The following is a 17,802-nucleotide window of genomic DNA, read 5'->3' on the forward strand; positions in this document are numbered from 1 at the left end:
GTCGAGGCAGTTGTTGAGTCTAGTGTTGTTAGTTAATAGTTGATCTAGACTTAGATTTGTAACAGCATTATTGTATAGGGTTGTATGGATGGGTTCAGTTGTACATTTGTTTATTGTCCAATTAATAAGAGGTAGAGTGAGGTCACCAAGAAAGATGAGAGGGTATGGGCAGGAGGCTGCCGACATTAGTAGTGAAGTTAACTTGTTCGCATGTGCGATATCGTAGTCAGAGGCTCTGTAACATAGTAAGAAGCAAAGTGTGGTGTTTAAGGACAGTTCACAGACGATAGTTTCCAGAAGAGTGAGTTTATGTGCAATATTTGAATATTTTTTAGGTTTAGTGACTTTTTGTAGAAGATAGCTACTCCACCCCCTCTGCGAGTTTCGCGATCAGATCAGAAAATGTGATAGTCTCTTACTGTAACAATGGAGTCAGGGAGGGATGCATCACAGACAAATATGATGTCAAATGTAGCAGTATTTAATAAGAGGAGGAGTTCAGGCATTTTGTTTACGATGCTTCTTGCGTTTATTAGTTTGTATTTGAGGTCAGTAGTGATTGGTATTGAAGAAGTAAGGGGCGTGGGTATCTACTTTTGGATGAAGGTTGGTTGTATGGAGGGTTGGATGTTGGGGGATTGATTGTGGGTCTTACTTTTTATGCTGTCAGCACAGTAGTCAATGTATAGATTTGTGTCACCTTGGTCTTGGCGTCTTTTGAGTTCTGCACGGAGTTCACGGGAGTGGATCCATTGTAGTAAGCATAGGTCAGGCTGTGATCGAAGTTTTTTGATCGAAATGTTCAGTTCCACATAACTATTCCATAATGATAATCCCTTGTCTACAGAGGTTATCCAAAGAGGTATGAATATCTTCCATTCCAGTCTTTGAGTAATCTTATTCCAGTCAGGACATTTTAAAAAGCCTGAATATGTTTATTCTTTGTCATATTTGCCCCATGGGCATAGTCTATTCTCCAGCACTTGTTTTCTTAGCAATCTCTTTCTTGATTATCTGAAAGTTGGCAGTACACCCTTGCAACTTGTTCTTTACCATATATTTTTTGATCTCCTGGTTTCTATGCCAAGAAGAGGAACAAGCCTTTGCAGGCAAACCTAAATTCTGTGTCTCATTTCAGGAAACTGTATTCTGAAGGGAGGGCCGTTCAATCAAGAAATTCCAAATTTTGCTTTTCAGCATTGGCTCATGCTCTGTACAATTAGAGAAACTAATTGGCCTTTGTATATCTTCAATATCTTCAGATGCCTCACTACAAGTGGATGCAACAATAGCCAACCTCACAGTGTCAGAACAGGACCATTTCCATTTGGATTGCAACATTTTGTCACCTACCAGCCAGGATTCCCGTTTTGCTGTGACATGGTTTATTATGAAGAATAAAGACAGAAGTGGACAAACCGGTCACAAGAACGAAGAAGATAAAGAGGCCTTGTTAAGAGTAGGCCAGGATTTCGTCTTCAGCCGAGAGAACAGCCCTTGGGAAGGGAGACTACGTTTTCAAAGACTTTCAGCCATGTTCTATCGACTGACTGTGTTGCAGGCAGCTTCTTCTGATGCTGGCAATTACTCATGCCATGTGGAAGAGTGGCTACCGGATCCCAAGGGAATCTGGTACAAACTTACAGAAGAAGATTCTGGTCTTATTACTGTTTATGTGCAAGATACAGGTAAGGTGATTAAGGTGTTTATTAATAGACAGGAATGGGGCTTGTAAAATATCAATGAGAATATAGCTTGAGAATATTTTGAAGGATCTATATCAGGGGTCTCCAACGTTGGCAACTTTAAGACTTGTGGACTTCAACTCCCAGAGTTCCTCAGCTAGCAAAGCTAGTGAGTTTCCATTAGTAGGGGTGTAGTTGAATCTGGATGTCTCAGATCCTAGTTCACTGTGCTATCTTTATTCTCTACGGTCTCTGATACATTTTTTCTTTTAAATTACAGGAATGGTACTTTCTCAAAAACAGTACCATTCTTTTGAAAGATTATAGCTTGGAGATGAAAAGGAAGCAAAGTTCTACAAATTAATTTCCCTTTGATTGTCAATCCATGACCTGTACATATGGCAATTTATACTCATTTTTATTGAGTATACAGTTGCTAAATTTGAATATTGTAGTAAACAAAACATTTTGATTAAAAGAGTTCTATTCACACAGGATTGATTTTAGCCTAACTTGGTATATTGCTTCTTAATAGTTGTTTATAAGAGGAGGTTTGGTCTAGTGGTGAAGGCTCTGGACCAGATGCAGGAAGATTCCTGTTCTCATCCTGTTTTTGGCACAGAAGCCAGTTGGATGACTTTGGCCCATTCATTGTCTCTCATACTAGGAAGACAACAATAGCTTTCTTCTGAAGATGTTGCCAAGAAAGTTGTGTGGATATTAAAACTGAACTGGAGTTTTTCCATATAATTATCAGAAATCAAGATTGACTTAACAAACACAGATGCAGGCACACCCAGGCACAGACTCACAGACACAGATGTTTGGCATATACAGAAAAAAGAAATGTATTGATCTGAAAGTTTATTACTATCCTTTCGCTCTTTTTTTAGGTTCCTCTCTGCAGTCTGTTATCTGCAACAATGACTCCCTGTTCTACTTCGTATTTTTTTATCCCTTTCCCATTTTTGGCATTCTCATCATCACCATTCTGCTGGTGCGATTCAAAAGTCGAAATTCCAGCAAGAATTCGGAGGGCAAGAACGGGGTCCCTTTGTTATGGATCAAAGAGCCACATCTAAACTATTCCCCCACTTGTCTGGAGCCTCCTGTTCTCAGTATTCATCCAGGAACTATAGATTAAATGGCAGCGCCCTAAAAGAGGTAAAGCGGCATCTGAAACCCAAAGGAGATCTATTTTGTTGTATTTTTATTCACCATCTGAACTTTCGGATACCAGCTTACCTCTGCTACCCTGTCCTGTCACCTTCGGGGCTACAGGAACCTGAACACCCTAGAATGCCTGTGAAGAACCAGCCAATTGCTAAGGGGGATAGAGCGTCCATTTGTTCACTGTATATAATGAATTTTCATACTGTTTTCCTTTTCATCCAGTGTCATCATTTGTCTTCTGGACTGTAATTCTGTTGCTCAAATATGTATTCTTGTATTATGCAGAGGACAGACTCCAGAATGTATTGATTAAGTTGGGCTCTGGTTGTGCCAAAGTGGGGCACTTTATTTTGAGTAAGCTTATTTTATCAAATGGGCTTGTTTCAGCAGCTACATGTCCTTGGTGAGGACCAGAGAAACTGCATATTGCTTTTGAGAAACAAACCTAGGATCACTCCATATTACATATTAAGCAGCATTGTTTCTGCCATCTCGGTCTGGATGTTTCCTATTACTTCAGGACTGAACATGCCTATGGGGGAGGGGCTTTGTTTTTAGCTTCAAAAAGAAATTACAGTCCATCAAAGGTAAACTTTGACTTCCCCACGTAAAATTGCCTGTTTAATTCCAATGACCAAAAAGGCCCAGATTTAAATATCCTCTGCTATCACACTTAGAGATTGCAGCAGGGGGGGAAAAAAAGATCCTAATCTTGACCAAAGTTTAGGAAGCAGTGCAGAAGTAACTGACTCCTTGTGTGGCCTGGCACTGTAATAACTGTGGAATGTTGAAACAGAGCAGAGAAAGGGCTGACATACTGACCAACTTCTGTTTCTTACAAATGTTGTGTCCAGCTGCACTGTCTACACAGAGAAGCTTACATCAGGCAAGTAGGGGTAGGAATGTTCTTCCTTCCCTCCAATATATGTATATGCTGCTTTGTTATTTCAGCTTTATTTCTTCAGGTATACTAACCTTCATCTTCATTCCACCAGCCTTGCATAAGCCACAGTAAGTGAAAATATGCTGGGCTAAGAACTGTTGTTCTTTCTATGAAAGGCACAGCATTAAGAGACCTTGGTTCAGATCAGGTGGAATGCTTACTTCAAGTCAAGAGCTCTTTCCATGTGCTGTCCAGGAAAATGCTTGTTATACATGATGGACCAGATCTCTTGTGCCCTGATTCTAGCTGCAGAGACAGAAAAATTTTAAAACTTTAAAAAAAAAAAAAGTGTGTTTACTGTCTTCCAAAAAGTCTTCCTGGCACAGCTGGTTGCTAATTTTCATAAAACAGGTGAATCTGTGTGATTCATAGTGTCAGCGATGTATGCCAGCATGTTATGCTGCCTTGACATGAAGGTGGTTGATCAGTGGTAAGAAGATAGCAATACAGCAGGTTTTTCCTTCCTGAAGAGTGAAAACTAATAGTTTTGCTAATTTGTCCTTATTAAAGCAATTTGTGGGAATAACAAACTTGATGAGTGGTGCTTTAATACCAAGGCAAAGGGTTTCCTTATGTCAAGAGAAAGACATGCCTGTTTATGCGAATATTTGGGCAGTCTTTCTCAACCTGGTGTCTCTGAGATGGATGGAGACTATACTTTGCATAATTCGCAGCCAGCAGGGCCTCTGGTTATGCTGGCTAGAAATAACAGATTTGTAATAAAACACATCTAAAGGACCTTAGGTTGAGGCAGATGCTCTTAAGGGAGGGGGGAGGGAATTATCTAAGCTCTGAGGGTTTTGAAAAAAGGCTCTCATCCTTGTAAAATTCTAATAAAGCACCTAGAAAGTTCCCAGAACCAAATCTGCCTCTGCAAAACCCTAATCTTATATAATGTGCAATTTGAAAACACATACAGTTTTAGTCTGCCTGTCTATACTGTCTATTCAGAAGAGAGGGGATTTAAAAAGAAAATGAGACACCTGCGCACGCACACACACTCAAAAGTTCCTAGCTTCTCTCTACGGTTCTGTTGATGTAAAACGTCTTGTACATATACTGCTGGAGGGCAGGAGCTGTAATTGAGTTAAGGTCTTAAAAAGGAAAGGAGGCAGTGGGACAATCCGTGCCCTAAACAACATTGTTTCTTATCTTTGCATTGGAAATGTTTTCAACTGACCTAGTAGCATTATGCTTCCCTACCAGCAATCCTCGTCTGCACGCCTGCTTATGGAAAGTTATCCCACAGCGACATCCAGTGGCTAGCTCTCCAATCTGTGGACTGTGGACTCTTGGGAAAGTATATGGATGTCATAAAGCCTCTTAAATAGTGGAAGAATTGTCCCACAAGCAGCACCAAGGATCACTTGCAAATGACTTGTCCATTGTGCTGCCAAACTGATCACCAGTTCAGAATGGGCTTTCTTTTTAAAACATGGACACCGCCTGCAAAAAGCTTTCACAAAGCTTTTTGGACCACTCTTTCTCTACCCAGAGAAAAAGGAACAAGCTACCTTTGCATGATGTGAGAAAATGTGTTTTTTATTATTATTAAAGAGAAACTTTGTACCATGTTGCACTAAATGTTTTATACAACACACATGCAAGCTATAGTAAACTGTGTTAAAATGGTGATTTATTGTCCTGTGTTAATGGCTTTCAACTGTTAACAAAACTTTTTATTGATACAATCCCAGCTCTCAATGTGCTGTTTATGTCAAGTTGGGTGTTCAACCGCAGCAAGTCACAATGTTCTTGTTCTTACCATGGCTTGGCATCACTGGCATGAGCACACAAAATAAGCATTGAACAAATGCCTACAGTGACTCATTTGTACAGAAGAATGGAGTTCACTGGTCTGTTCCCCTTTAATTCTGAAAGCACTAAGATTATGAAGGTATAACTTTGCTGGACCTTAGCTGTAATGGCAAAGAGAAGAGCTGCTTTTCCTTAAAGATTCAACAATGCTGAGGGAGGAATGGGAATCTAAGCTAATGTTGCAGTATGTTATTGGAGTTATGCAAAATATATCTATGCATAGCAATTGTTTATTATTTGTTCTTCCTTTAGAGATTGTCCTTAAACACATAGACTTTTTTTAGTCTGAGAACCAGTTTGTTCTAGTGATTAAAGCACCAGGTTAGAAACGATGAGACATGAGTTCAAATCCCACTTTTACCATGAAAGCCAGCTGGATGAACATTCAGCCAGTCATTGTCGCTCAGCCCAACTCACCTCTCAGGGTGTTTGTTTTGGGGAAAATAGGAAGAGGGAGTGTTAAGTATGTTCACTGGCTTAAGTTATTTGTAAAAATAATAAAGGCAGGATACAAATAAATAATCTTATGAGCCACATGTCTTCAACCCACTGAGGCTATTTCAAAACTCTATGTGGTTGAATGAATGAAGTTTGCAAAATACTAAGCAAAATTTAATGTTACAATTCCTGTAGTTCACTGCTTGCAAACATGTAAGTCAAAAGTCCATAGAGTAAGTATGTATGCATGCATGTATGTATATCTCACCTTTATTATTTTTTACATACATACATTATATGCAAATAACTCAAGGCAGTCAATGTATCCAACACACCACCCTTATTTTCCCCACAACCACCCTGGGAAGGGAGTTGGGCTGAGAGTGACTGGCCCATAGTCACCTAGCTGGCTGTCATGGCTAAGGCAGGACTTGAATTGCTTATATTTATGGCAGCAATTAGAAATGATGGATGACAACAGCTCAGTTGCAACTAGAGGACTAATGGCTCTCTCTGATCAACTAAAACTACAATCCGAAAAGTAAAAATGCAGCAGGGACAATGTTTATCTGCCTACACACTTCCTAGAAAACCCAATGCATGTACCAAAAAAGTCTTGTTTCAGATTCTTTTGCTACATTCCTAAATACAAACAAAACACAAAAGATTAGAGGTCCCAACTAATTTTACAAGTAAAATGAGAGGTATCTTTTCCCCTCTCCCTATCCAGCTAAATGTTACATTATACTCAAATAAATTCTTCAGTTTTTTTAAGGACAGATGCTGTTAGATCTTTCAGTAGTATTTACTGAATAACTTAAATCACACTCTAGATATATTCACTATTCACATTCTTTTATAAGTTCACAAGTAAATATTTTGTTTTGCCTAATTTTAACAGTTGCTTCACCTCTCGCAGTAGGACTTTTAGGTAGTCAAGCTGAGATGATAGAGTTTCTTAGCCACTTTTTCCAGTCTCTCTTTGTATTCAATTTTTTTATAGTTTTTTTCACTAACCCCTTTGAAGCCATACATTGCCCCCCACCAGCATGCAGCAATCACCCCAGTAGAGTCACTATCCCCACCATGAAAGAAACTCCGCAGAGCTAATTCCGTCCAGTTCTCAGAACCCAGGATGGCATCATAGGCAATCATGGGCGCATCATGGCCACTACTACCTCCCCACCCAGAGAAACTCAAGGAAGTGTAGAATTCATCTCTCTCTTTCACACCAAATACTTTAGGGAAGGAAGGAGGAGAGATCCCATCTGAGATGCCTCTGATTTCCAGGTATCTCTTCCACTGGTTTTCAAAGTAGTTCCTGAAATAGAAATGCACAGTTTCTATTGATAAGATAGATTTATGTAAATTAATGAATTTATATTAAAACTCTAACCACTCCGCCCTCCCCCCCTTGATAACTGGAAGATTATGAAGGAAATTTGAAGTCCAATGTAACACGAAAATTCCAGTTAGATGTTGCCTTAGATGTATAAAATATAAAAATGGAGCCAATATAATTAAAAGGATTGAGGCATAAGTTATGAAATAGTGTCTAGAAAGCTATGTAGATCAGCATTGAAAATAGCATAACTTGGCTTTGCCTATTACCTATACAATACATACTGCATACAGTTTTGGTCTCCACAATATAAAAAAGATGTTGAGCCTCTAGAAAGTGCAGAGAAGAACAACAAAGATAATTAGGGGACTGGAAGCTAAAACAGAAAGAATGATTTCAGGAATTAGGTATGTCTAGTTTAATGAAAAAGACTAAGGGTAACATGATAGCAGTCTTACAATCTTTAAGGATCTGCCACAAAGAAGAGGGGGATCAGCCTATTCTCCAAAGCACCTGAAGACAGAACAAGAAGCAATGAATGGAAACTAATCAAGGAAAGAAGCAACCTAGAACTAAGGAGAATTTCTTGACAGAACATGGCATGGTGGTCCAGTAATTAAGATGCTGGGCTTGTCCACTGGAAAGCTGGCAGCTCAGATTCAAGAACTGAGTGCCATGTGACCATGTGACCTCCCGCTCTCACCCCAGCTCCTGCCAAACTAGCAATTCGAAAGCATGCAAATGTCTGTAGATAAGAGTGGAGTGCTGTTACATTTCCTAATGCTAGGGTCAGGGATGCGGGTGCCCAGGAGGCCAAAATTTGTTTTAATCCAAATGTGGGAAGGTAAGAGCACTGTGTGATATCGTGCTGGCCACATAACCATTTTCAGACAGGACCGACTCAATGGCCTTGAAACAGAGATGAACACTGTCCCCTATAGTTGGCAATGATTAGTGGATTATTCTAAATCTGCAGGGACTATTTTAGAACAATCAGTGGAATGGCTTGCCTTCAGAAGTTGAGGGTGCTCCAACACGGGAGTTTTTAAAAAGAAATTGGACAAGCATTTGCCTGAAATGATATAGGGTTTCCTGCTTGACCAGAGGGTTAAACTAGAAGACCTCCAAGGTCCCTTCCAAATCTTATTCGGTTATTCTGTTACCTTCTCTCCTCCATTCTGGAACTCTCTTGTGTTCTCCAGTTGAGAGCTCAAATAGGAAGATTCATAGTTTACCCTTTTGTTCCAAATTATCTATGTGGGTTGTCTGGCTAGAATATATTCAATGCTTGCTCTGCACTATACAGTCCCCAAAATATCAGATATGCTTAAGACTTTCAACTATTAACATCACAAATACCCATGCTTACCAACGCGCCAAATTTTTCTCTACAAAGCAGCCAGATCTCTGGATATAGGCCTTTGCTTTAGGGATCACCTCCATTAGCCCTTTTCCCCACTCCTTTATTGGTTTGTGATTGACAGCATAAGAAGTAAAAAGAGCAGATGCAAGGGATCCAAGATAACCAGTCGGATGATGGTGAGTCATTCGTCCACTCTCAATACTGACTGCAATTAATGTTTCCAGGTCTTCTGGATGACAAAATCTTAGTCCAATGCACATTGATCTCATGGCAGCTCCACACCCTCCTCCCCTTTCACAGAAACTAGGTATCCAACTATGTGGGTCATCTGGATCCAAATTCATAGCATAATGCATGCAAGTATCACCTGTGAAAGATGGAACATTGTATCAGAACATGTTCATTAAGCAGGCAGCAAAAACAACAAAATTAAACCTTAGAAATAGAGTTTATACAAAACACAACTCCAAATGACTTTGTACCATTATCAGAAAAATATTTCCTGAATAAACTTTTGCTGTGCCTGTCTTCTTACACAATGTAAAATAACCCTCTTTGAATGTCTCTAAATATGTTTTCTTATAAGACCCAATATCCTTAATCAACCTAGCCAATGCACTTCTAATACATTTTCAGAACACAATATAAAAGTAGCAGTTAGTGATAGTGATGCTACTGAACTATCAGAAAACTGCAAAAAGTCAAAACTAGCAATCCCATTTCAATAGAAACTCACTCTTGTATAAAAGCCAGTTTTACCACTGTGAAACTGAAATTTGTTAATGCTGTTCATAAATCTGAACAGCCTTAACAACATTGGTGAAGCAAGTAGGTTGAAGAAGCAGATAATACAATAATTACAAAAAGTATAATTAACATAATAAACCATCTGAGGATGTAATTAGATGTACACTTATATGGAATTAGGTCCCACTGAAAGTTGTGAGACCTAATTCTGACTACATACAGAATAAAGAATATACAGTATTTAAATCAAAAGATGTAAGTGAATGGGAAACCCTTTAAATTTATACCAAAGTATGCATATATTAAACCTAGAAGAAAAGAATTCACTTTTTCCCCAACATCTGCAATACTCTGTATAGCTTCCATGAAAATTCAGAGAATCGTTACACATTCTAATTGAGAGAGAGAAGAGAGAGAATTGGAGGAAAGGATTATTTGACAACTTTCTTGCTGTATTTTTAATGAACATGAGAGAAGTTCAAAGTATCTATTGGGAACAGAGGCAATCAATCTCCCAATAACAATTGCTAAAATTCTGCATGGGAGAGTGTTATTGGACTTCTGACAGGCTTTGGTTAGCAATGGTGAAAGCAGAATGTAGTACTTGAATGGTTGGAGTTTAATGATCTACAATAGTCATCTTCCGGTTTTCAACATATAAGACAATGTGGTTCGCAATGAACTAAACCAAGAGTTGTTCTCTATCATTGTGCAGAACAGAACAGAAAATGATGCAAGTTACAGAAACACATAAGAATTAGAGAACTGTTTTAACAGTGGAAATAATTAGTCACAGAGGCAATAGGCTTCACACAACTGAATACGGTTAAACAGTCTGGACAGGCATTATCTGGAGGCATTTTAATGTAGTTGTTTGTATTAAACAGAGAATCAGACTCACTAACTCTATGTGACCACTGCCAGTTTTATAACTCTTTTAAGAGCCGAAAGGTATAGACGATGTATTTTTGTAAAGGAGAGTGTGAGTTAATTTAATGACATGTAGTCTTCTATGATTAAAAAAAGAAAAAAAAACAATTTTAGGTTGACAAAATACTTCTTTAGATAAATTATCTTCACTAAGGTATTCTGATCCTGAAGAAAAGTTTCTACCTAGCTACCAAGAATTTACAAAGCACCATTACTTTGCAAGCTTTTCTGAAGGTCAAGGCTATAGGAGGAATTTCCCTATGCCTTGTCCAGAAGGGGAAAATCCCTATGATTTGCAGAGTTTCAAGTTTGTAAAACAACAAGGTAGTTTACAGATGTATAAATTTCTCAAGAACCGAAAGCCCACAAGCTACTCTACAAGGAGCTGCAAGAAACCCAAACCATGGACATGGACTTTTCTAAAAGTCATTTAAAACTGTCCTTTGTAATTCAGCTTAATTTGGAAGTTTTCAGGGGAATGATGGCACGGCATACATACTTTACACACAACCCATCCTCAGTTGTATTTTTCAGAGTACACCATATCTGAGCACTATACCTGTAGTGCATAACCTGAGGATAATAGATTTTCTATTCTAGATTTTCTAGTGTTCCCAGAATCCTCCACCAGCAGTCACTGGGTTCTGAATTTTAATGAGACACAAGAACAAAACAGAAACATATAAACAACATAGAAACACATCAGATTAATTGCATTTTATTTGTTTGATTTTCTTTGCACTTTCCATTTCTTCTGATTTTATTTTCTTGTGGTACAACCCGTGCTTTTTTAGAGGGTTTTTTTTTTTACTCTCTTTTATAAGCTGGTTAAAGACTTGTTTGGATCAAAGGGATATATACATTTAAATAAATTTATAAATATAATTTTAAATATACCTGTTCAATAAAATTCGAAAGGCAAGTGTTAGGTTCACACATTGCATGAAGCCAAACTGTGGATTCTTGGGTTTGGCTATTGTTCTTTGTGTGTGGACTACTGCAGTGTGCTCTACATTGGCCTGTCCTTGAAGATCATTTGAAAGTTTCAACTGATAAGAGAATGCGGCTGCACAGGTAATAAATAGTGTGTCACATATAATGCCACTAATGTGTGAGCTTCATTAGTTACCAGTGTGTTTCATGCTACAATTTATGGTCCTGTCACCTTTAAAGCCGTACATGGCTTGGGATTGGGTTACCTAAGGGACCGTCTTTTCCCAAAAGTTTCTACGAGTCCAATCTGGTCCAGCAGATTGGGCATGGTGCATATTCCACCAGCCAAGAAATGTCAACTGAAAGGAACCAGACGATGTACTTTCTCAGCCATGGCCCCTGCTCCTTGGAACATCCTTCCTTCAGAAATTAAAATGATCCTGCCCCTATTAGCCTCTCATAAGGCTTTAAAAACCTGGCTATGTGCCTGGGCCCTTAAATGTATTAAGGATGCCATTTCTTGGTTTTACTGGCAATTATTAAAATTTTCTTGGCTATATATTTATTTTGTATTCTTCACCTAATCACTTAGCTGAAATAGTTGGCTATAGAAATTAAATAAATAATGACAGATAAACCATGATTTGTCACTTAGCAGGATGTATTACTGTACCCTTAAACAAAGGGGAACTTAACCAGTAATATAATAACCCCCTCATCACAAATCTATTCCCAATAGTCAGTTTTTAGTTTGTTTCTGAAAAATCAATGGGAAACAATGTTGGGAAGAAGGCTGTTGAAAAGAAGGTTGTTCCAAAGAAGGAGGAATCACATTTCCAATCACACTGGGAAAAGATGGTCCATTAGTTATTCTAAGCCATGTTGGGCTTTTCAAGGGAGTTACCACACCTGGAATTGCATCTGGAACAGAATTGATAAACAATGCAACTCTCACAATAGAGGCTTTTCAGGAGAAAACTCAGAGACTCCCATTACTATAAAAACCACTGCATTCTGGACCAGTCAGAGTTTTCCAGGATCTTCAATATATTTGATGGAAAAGGAAAATGCCACAATATACTTGAATCAAATCTTGGAATGTTCTATGGATAGACCGGAGAGATTAAGGTTCCTTTAAATGTTTGTCCTGATTAAGAGAAGGAGCTATAATGCAGGGAAGAGAAATATCAAACTATGCTAGGAGGGAAGATTGAGTAATGAGGTAAATATTTGGCTAGATCTGGCCTTAGCCTACAATTTTATGATTTTGAGTTCATTTTATTCTTATATCTCTGCTAACCTTCTACATGCTGCTACTCTTCAGGTTGGTTAGTAATTAAGTCCCATCATTCCCAACCAACATACCCAATGCCCTGAGAGAGTTCGGGTGTTTATTCCAAACCATCTGGAACCACGTGGTGTTATCCCTCTAATAAGATCTGACTTGAAAATATTAAACTGAGTATGAACTTTGGCTACTAAAGCATCCAATGATTTTCAGCAATTGTAGCCAGAAATGGCTCTGCAGGTCACAAAAAGTAGGTTTACATTAAAACAGGAATCATAAAAAAAGCCAATAAACAGAGTTGTAAATGGAGCTTTTCCAACAGCAAAGCCGAATACACCTGGTAAAGCATGGCATCTGAGAAATCCTATTCTACTCATTCCCATGGAAACGTTTTAAAAATGTACCTGGAGATCGTCCATCCATGTCACTCATACAATCCCTGTAGTTTGTTGCAAGGAGTTTGTACAAGTGGGATAAGTCTGGATTTTTGCCAGCAGCAGCCAAGGCTTCAGCTGTAGCCAAGTGCATAATGGTGTCATCGCTGACCTTCCAACCTTTTATATTAAGATGGTCCACGCCACCCATTTTGGCTACTTCGTTGTGAATTTTCTCGCCATTTGTTTGGAATTCCCATTTTGCATTACAAAAGCCCAGGGCATCTCCAGCTGCACTCAACACCATGGCAGCCACATAGTTCTCCAACAGGCCAGAACACATGTTGTGTTGCCTCAATAAGATTAAAAGCAAAATCTGAAATAAAAACAAGTTAAAAAGCACACCTTGGTTTACCTGGACATCTCAATTGCATACATTTCAACTGTTTTATTGTATACAGTATCTTTTTTATATAAACACTTAAAAATGATTTAGAAAAAGTGCTTTAGAAAAGATATAATCAAAGCTCCTGTATGCTGTTCACTAAAGCAACATACAGATGCTTTGTTTAGATTTCTGCATGAATTTGAAAGAAAAAAAATTGAAAGAAAAATGGCTGCTTTAATGAATAATATAAACATTTTGCTGTCAGGAGGTGCAAAGCCCAAATAATGTTCATTCTAAGTTACTGAGGGAAAGTGTTATCCACAACCAAGGGGGGGAAATTGCATATAGTTTAATACATATGGTCTCATGTATGAAACAAAACTAAAAAACAAAAAGTAGCTTTTAAATGAAACTATTTAAAACAAGGAATTTATTTCAATTCTTTCTAGAGCCTGACACAGAAGGTAAATCATCTCCTTTTGGTCACTTTCATGGTGGAAAAAAAACACTGTCCTTCTTTTCAAACAGTTTAGCCAATGAATGAAAAATTCTAACACTGACTAAATACTGAAATAAGTTCCTGGTTCATTTTATCCCCATGAAAAATGATAGTTGGTCCATTTAACAATCAGTTTTTTCCACTTTTGTTTGTGTTGCACACATTTAGCAACCCGCCTCCAAGTAAATCAAAACAAACAAAAAAATCCAAAAGCTAGAATGAGACATAAAAGTCAATAGTGCCCTAATCAATTTATATGTGTGTGTGTGTGTGTGTGTGTGTGTGTGTGTGTGTGTGTGTGTGTGTGATTTTTGAATATTGTGTGTGTTTGTGGTGTGTTGAGAACATCTATCAAATATTATATGTTCTCAGTATGTATCTCAAATGTACTCTTGTCAGTGTTTCTAAGTCAAACCCATGATGAAATTCAAGTTGCAAAACAGTCAAAACAATTCTGTGCAATACACAGTATTGCAAGATATGCTAGGATTGTCATGTTCTTTGGTCTATATTAACCACCTTGCAGAATATTCTGGTGGTTCTCTCTTTTTTAAAAAACAAAACCAAATACAGTATTGCAGCAGAGTCAACGTCATCCCAGCCCTTTTATGAATTTATGTCCTGTGTACGTTATGAAGATAGGTTAATTCAGTGCCAAGTTAAACAAGACGTGCAGCAGAAGCTACTAAAGGAACTACTGTTCCAAAAAAAAAAGGAACCCTCAATAAGTGAAACTGTCAAGTTTATGAAAAGGCATTGTTACGGGAGGGGGGGGAGGACATAGATTCAATTGTAAAGATGCTGTCTAATGTTTCTGTGATAGACACATCAAGGCTCATCGCATTTGCTCTGCCACTAACTTAAGCAACAAGGCAAGGGACAGTACCCCGGCTCTACAGGATTAAGCAATTGCTTCAGAGACCACAGGTGCACAATTCTCCCAGTCTCACCAAAAGTCCCTATAGTACATTGTGGCTTTCGTTAAGCCAAATAAAAAAGAAAGAAAGGAAGGAAGGAAGGAAGGAAGGAAGGAAGGAAGGAAGGAAGGAAGAAAGAAAGAAAGAAAGAAAGAAAGAAAGAAAGAAAGAAAGAAAGAAAGAAAGAAAGAAAGAAAGAAAGAAAGAAAGAAAATCAAATCGTTCTGTTTCCCCTGCTTGCCACTCTGGGTTCTTTGCTAGCAATGCCCCAGATACCTGAGCCCCAATTCCATCCTACCGAGCCGGTAGTCCTGCCTGGGCCAAGTCCTGCTTGCGGAGAAAGAATAGAATAGAATTTTTTATTGGCCAAGTGTGATTGGACACACAAGGAATTTGTCTTTGGTGCATACGCTCTCAGTTTACATAGAATAGAATAGAATAGAATAGAACAGAATAGAATTTTTTATTGGCCAAGTGTGATTGGACACACAAGGAATTTGTCTTGGTGCATATGCTCTCAGTGTACATAAAAGAAACGATACCTTCATCAAGGTACAACACTTACAACACTTAATGATGGTCATAGTGTACAAATTTAACACTTAATGATACAACACTTAATGATAGTCATAGGCTACAAATAAGCAATCGAATCATACTAGGAAACAATCAAAATAAATCGTAAGGATACCCAGCAACAAAGTTACAGTCATGCAGTCATAAGTAGGTCCTGCCTGCCTGCCCGCCCACCCCTCCCTCCCTCCCTCCTTCCTTCGCGAAAAAGCTCCTGAAGGGGTAAGTGGGACGTCTCAGCTCTCGGCTGGTTTCGCAAACCATGGACTTAGTTTGATCTGCCTTTCTCTTCCGCTTTCTTTCGGCCTTAGCCGTGGGTGTTGCCTTATGCCGCGATCGCTAGGCGCAACAACCCCTTAAAAATCCTGGAGGAGGAAGAGGAAGAGGCCGGGGTGATGTATTTCCGAATACATGTGATTATTTTATTTAATTCAAAATAAAATGCATTATTGCTTATTAATGACTAGGGTCCATTAAGGAAGACGCTTCAAGAGTTCGGGCAGTGCCCTATTTAGGCTATCACCCAGGGTCTGTTTGCTCAGGATCAAGTGCGGGAGGAGGTCACTTCTGAATGCACAAGGCTATAAATGCTATTCTCCTAACCGGAAAAAACACAACCATTCGGGAAAAGTAGTGGAGGGAACAAGACACGTCCAGTAATCTTGGTTACGACCAAGGGCCCTACCTTGGGTTATTTTAAATAGGTTGACTCAGGCATACTTACAGTGACGCTCTGCGAATTGACAGCGATCGCGGATTCGCGCCCGAAACCCGACAGAAAACGGGGGCGAGAAACAGCGGCGGCGCTGTGGCAAAAGCGGCAGCCGGTTCTCGGGGGAACCGAGTTTGAGGGAGAGCGCCGAAAAAAAAGTTTCTCCCGGTCAAAGGATCGTCGCTTTGCTTCACGGGAAGTTTTGTTTGGATGTCGTCTGGCAGAAAGCGACACCCAAGTTAAAGTTGCAGTCCTATAGGCACTGTGTATATATATATATATATATTGAGTAATAGCCAAACGGATGGGGCGTTGGTAGAAACCTTCCGTTTTCCTCAGCTAAGCAGACTTCTCTAATCACCAGATTCCTCTGAGGTGGGAGACGCACCCACCCACCCACAAACAAACTAACTAACTTTTATTGGCCACCTCATTCAGAGGAATCTACTTAGACCTGAATAGAAAGGAGGATGTGCCACATGTTTGTTTCTGTGTTTGGTGATCAGAAAAGTCTGCTCAGCTGAGGAAAACGGAAGGTTTCCACCAACGCCCTATAAAATTTATTGGCTGTGCATCTTACCATAGGGTAACTCTAGGCAGCTTACAGTTACATCTAAGCTAAAACATAAAATAAAAGGCACAAGGAGGGGGAGGAGGGCAGTGTGGAGGGTGGAGATGGGATCTGTTATTTCTCAATCAACTACCTTAATTGCGCTGTTTCCCTACTGGTGTGCCAAGCTGACTGCCAAAGCCAGGTCTTTAGTCCCTTATAAAAAGATAGGAGGTGTTTGGGGCCAACCTTACATTTGGGGGGGACGGGACAAGATGCTCCAGAGGGCTGGAGCAACAGCAGAAAACACCCTCCTCCTGGACCCTTCTCTACGAAATCCCTAGGTTTTCATAAAAGGAAGTGCTAATAGACTTTCCATACTTTTAAGCTAAAATTGTGGTTTTATTTTTATCTAACAGTATAATGATGTAACAAATAATTTTAAATCAGATGTAAACATTTAGATTAAAATTTCATTTTTAAACTAAAAACATTTGTATGCTGCACATACCCCTTCATAGAGAATGCTCTAATTAGTTTACAGTATAGATGCACATACAAATAAAAATGGAAGATAAAATAAAATTAAACCACAAAAAAGGCAACTTCACTTTAAAGGCCTGATCCCTTTGACAAATAGATTGCATACTGATCAACCTCAAGTGCCAGATATACAAATTCCTCATAGCACTTATGTCACAAGGATGGGACAGGCTTTTGCCACAGTTTTGAATAGTTTACTGATGATAAAACCCTTCAGATTGTCAGGTCCTAAACCAGGGGTGAAATCCAGCACGTTCTGACAGGTTCTGGAGAACCGGTAGCGGAAACTTTGAGTAGTTCGGAGAACCAGCAAATACCACCTCTGGCTGGCCCCAGAGTGGGATGGGAATGGAGATTTTGCGGGATACTTCCCCTGCCATGCCCATCAAGCCACGCCCACAGAACCGATAGTAAAAAAAAATTGGATTTCACCACTGCCCTAAACCATTATGGGTTTTGGGACAAATATTACCACAGTTGAAATTTGGCTTGCTAAACAACTAGTAACAACTTAGTAGTAACCAGTGCTGAACTTTCAGTACAGACATCATGTCATCTTGGTTCTTTGCATAAGTTAGTGCTGTAT

General features: G+C 39.1%; 3 protein-coding genes across 10 annotated transcripts in view; 2 read left to right on the plus strand and 1 right to left on the minus strand.

The window, feature by feature from the left end:
• IGSF3 (immunoglobulin superfamily member 3) overlaps nt 1-5,129 on the plus strand; it is a 119,547-nt gene extending 114,418 nt beyond the window's left edge. For all 3 annotated transcript variants that reach the window (XM_058186922.1, XM_058186920.1, XM_058186921.1), the window contains 2 exons: nt 1,263-1,688; nt 2,579-5,129. In XM_058186922.1, coding sequence (XP_058042905.1) covers nt 1,263-1,688; nt 2,579-2,829 — 677 coding nt within the window. In that variant the 3' untranslated portion in view covers nt 2,830-5,129. The remainder of the gene's footprint in view (nt 1-1,262; nt 1,689-2,578) is intronic.
• Nucleotides 5,130-5,274: 145 nt separating this feature from the next.
• ADPRH (ADP-ribosylarginine hydrolase) lies at nt 5,275-16,385 on the minus strand. 2 transcript variants are annotated; one of them, XM_058186926.1, is made up of 4 exons: nt 16,136-16,384; nt 13,065-13,410; nt 8,769-9,129; nt 5,275-7,378 (listed from the first exon to the last, which is right to left on the minus strand). In XM_058186926.1, the coding sequence occupies exons 2-4, from the start codon at nt 13,375-13,377 to the stop codon at nt 6,985-6,987; spliced, it is 1,068 nt and encodes a 355-aa protein (XP_058042909.1). In that variant the 5' UTR covers nt 13,378-13,410; nt 16,136-16,384; the 3' UTR covers nt 5,275-6,984. The 2 variants fall into 2 exon arrangements, with proteins under 2 accessions (XP_058042909.1, XP_058042910.1); XM_058186927.1 differs by lacking the exon at nt 13,065-13,410 and having other exon boundaries at nt 16,136-16,385.
• Nucleotides 15,666-17,802, plus strand: part of LOC131200283 (T-lymphocyte activation antigen CD80-like) — a 58,813-nt gene continuing 56,676 nt past the window's right edge. For 2 of the 5 annotated variants that reach the window (XM_058186929.1, XM_058186928.1), the window contains exon 1: nt 15,668-15,824. The gene's annotated coding sequence lies outside the window, so the exon portion shown is untranslated. Of the gene's footprint in view, nt 15,825-17,802 lie in introns of all 5 variants that reach the window. The other 3 variants (XM_058186935.1, XM_058186934.1, XM_058186933.1) reach the window with 3 other exon arrangements.

This window comes from Ahaetulla prasina, chromosome 5, assembly GCF_028640845.1.
Source record: "Ahaetulla prasina isolate Xishuangbanna chromosome 5, ASM2864084v1, whole genome shotgun sequence".
NCBI classification, from domain to species: Eukaryota; Metazoa; Chordata; class Lepidosauria; order Squamata; family Colubridae; genus Ahaetulla; species Ahaetulla prasina.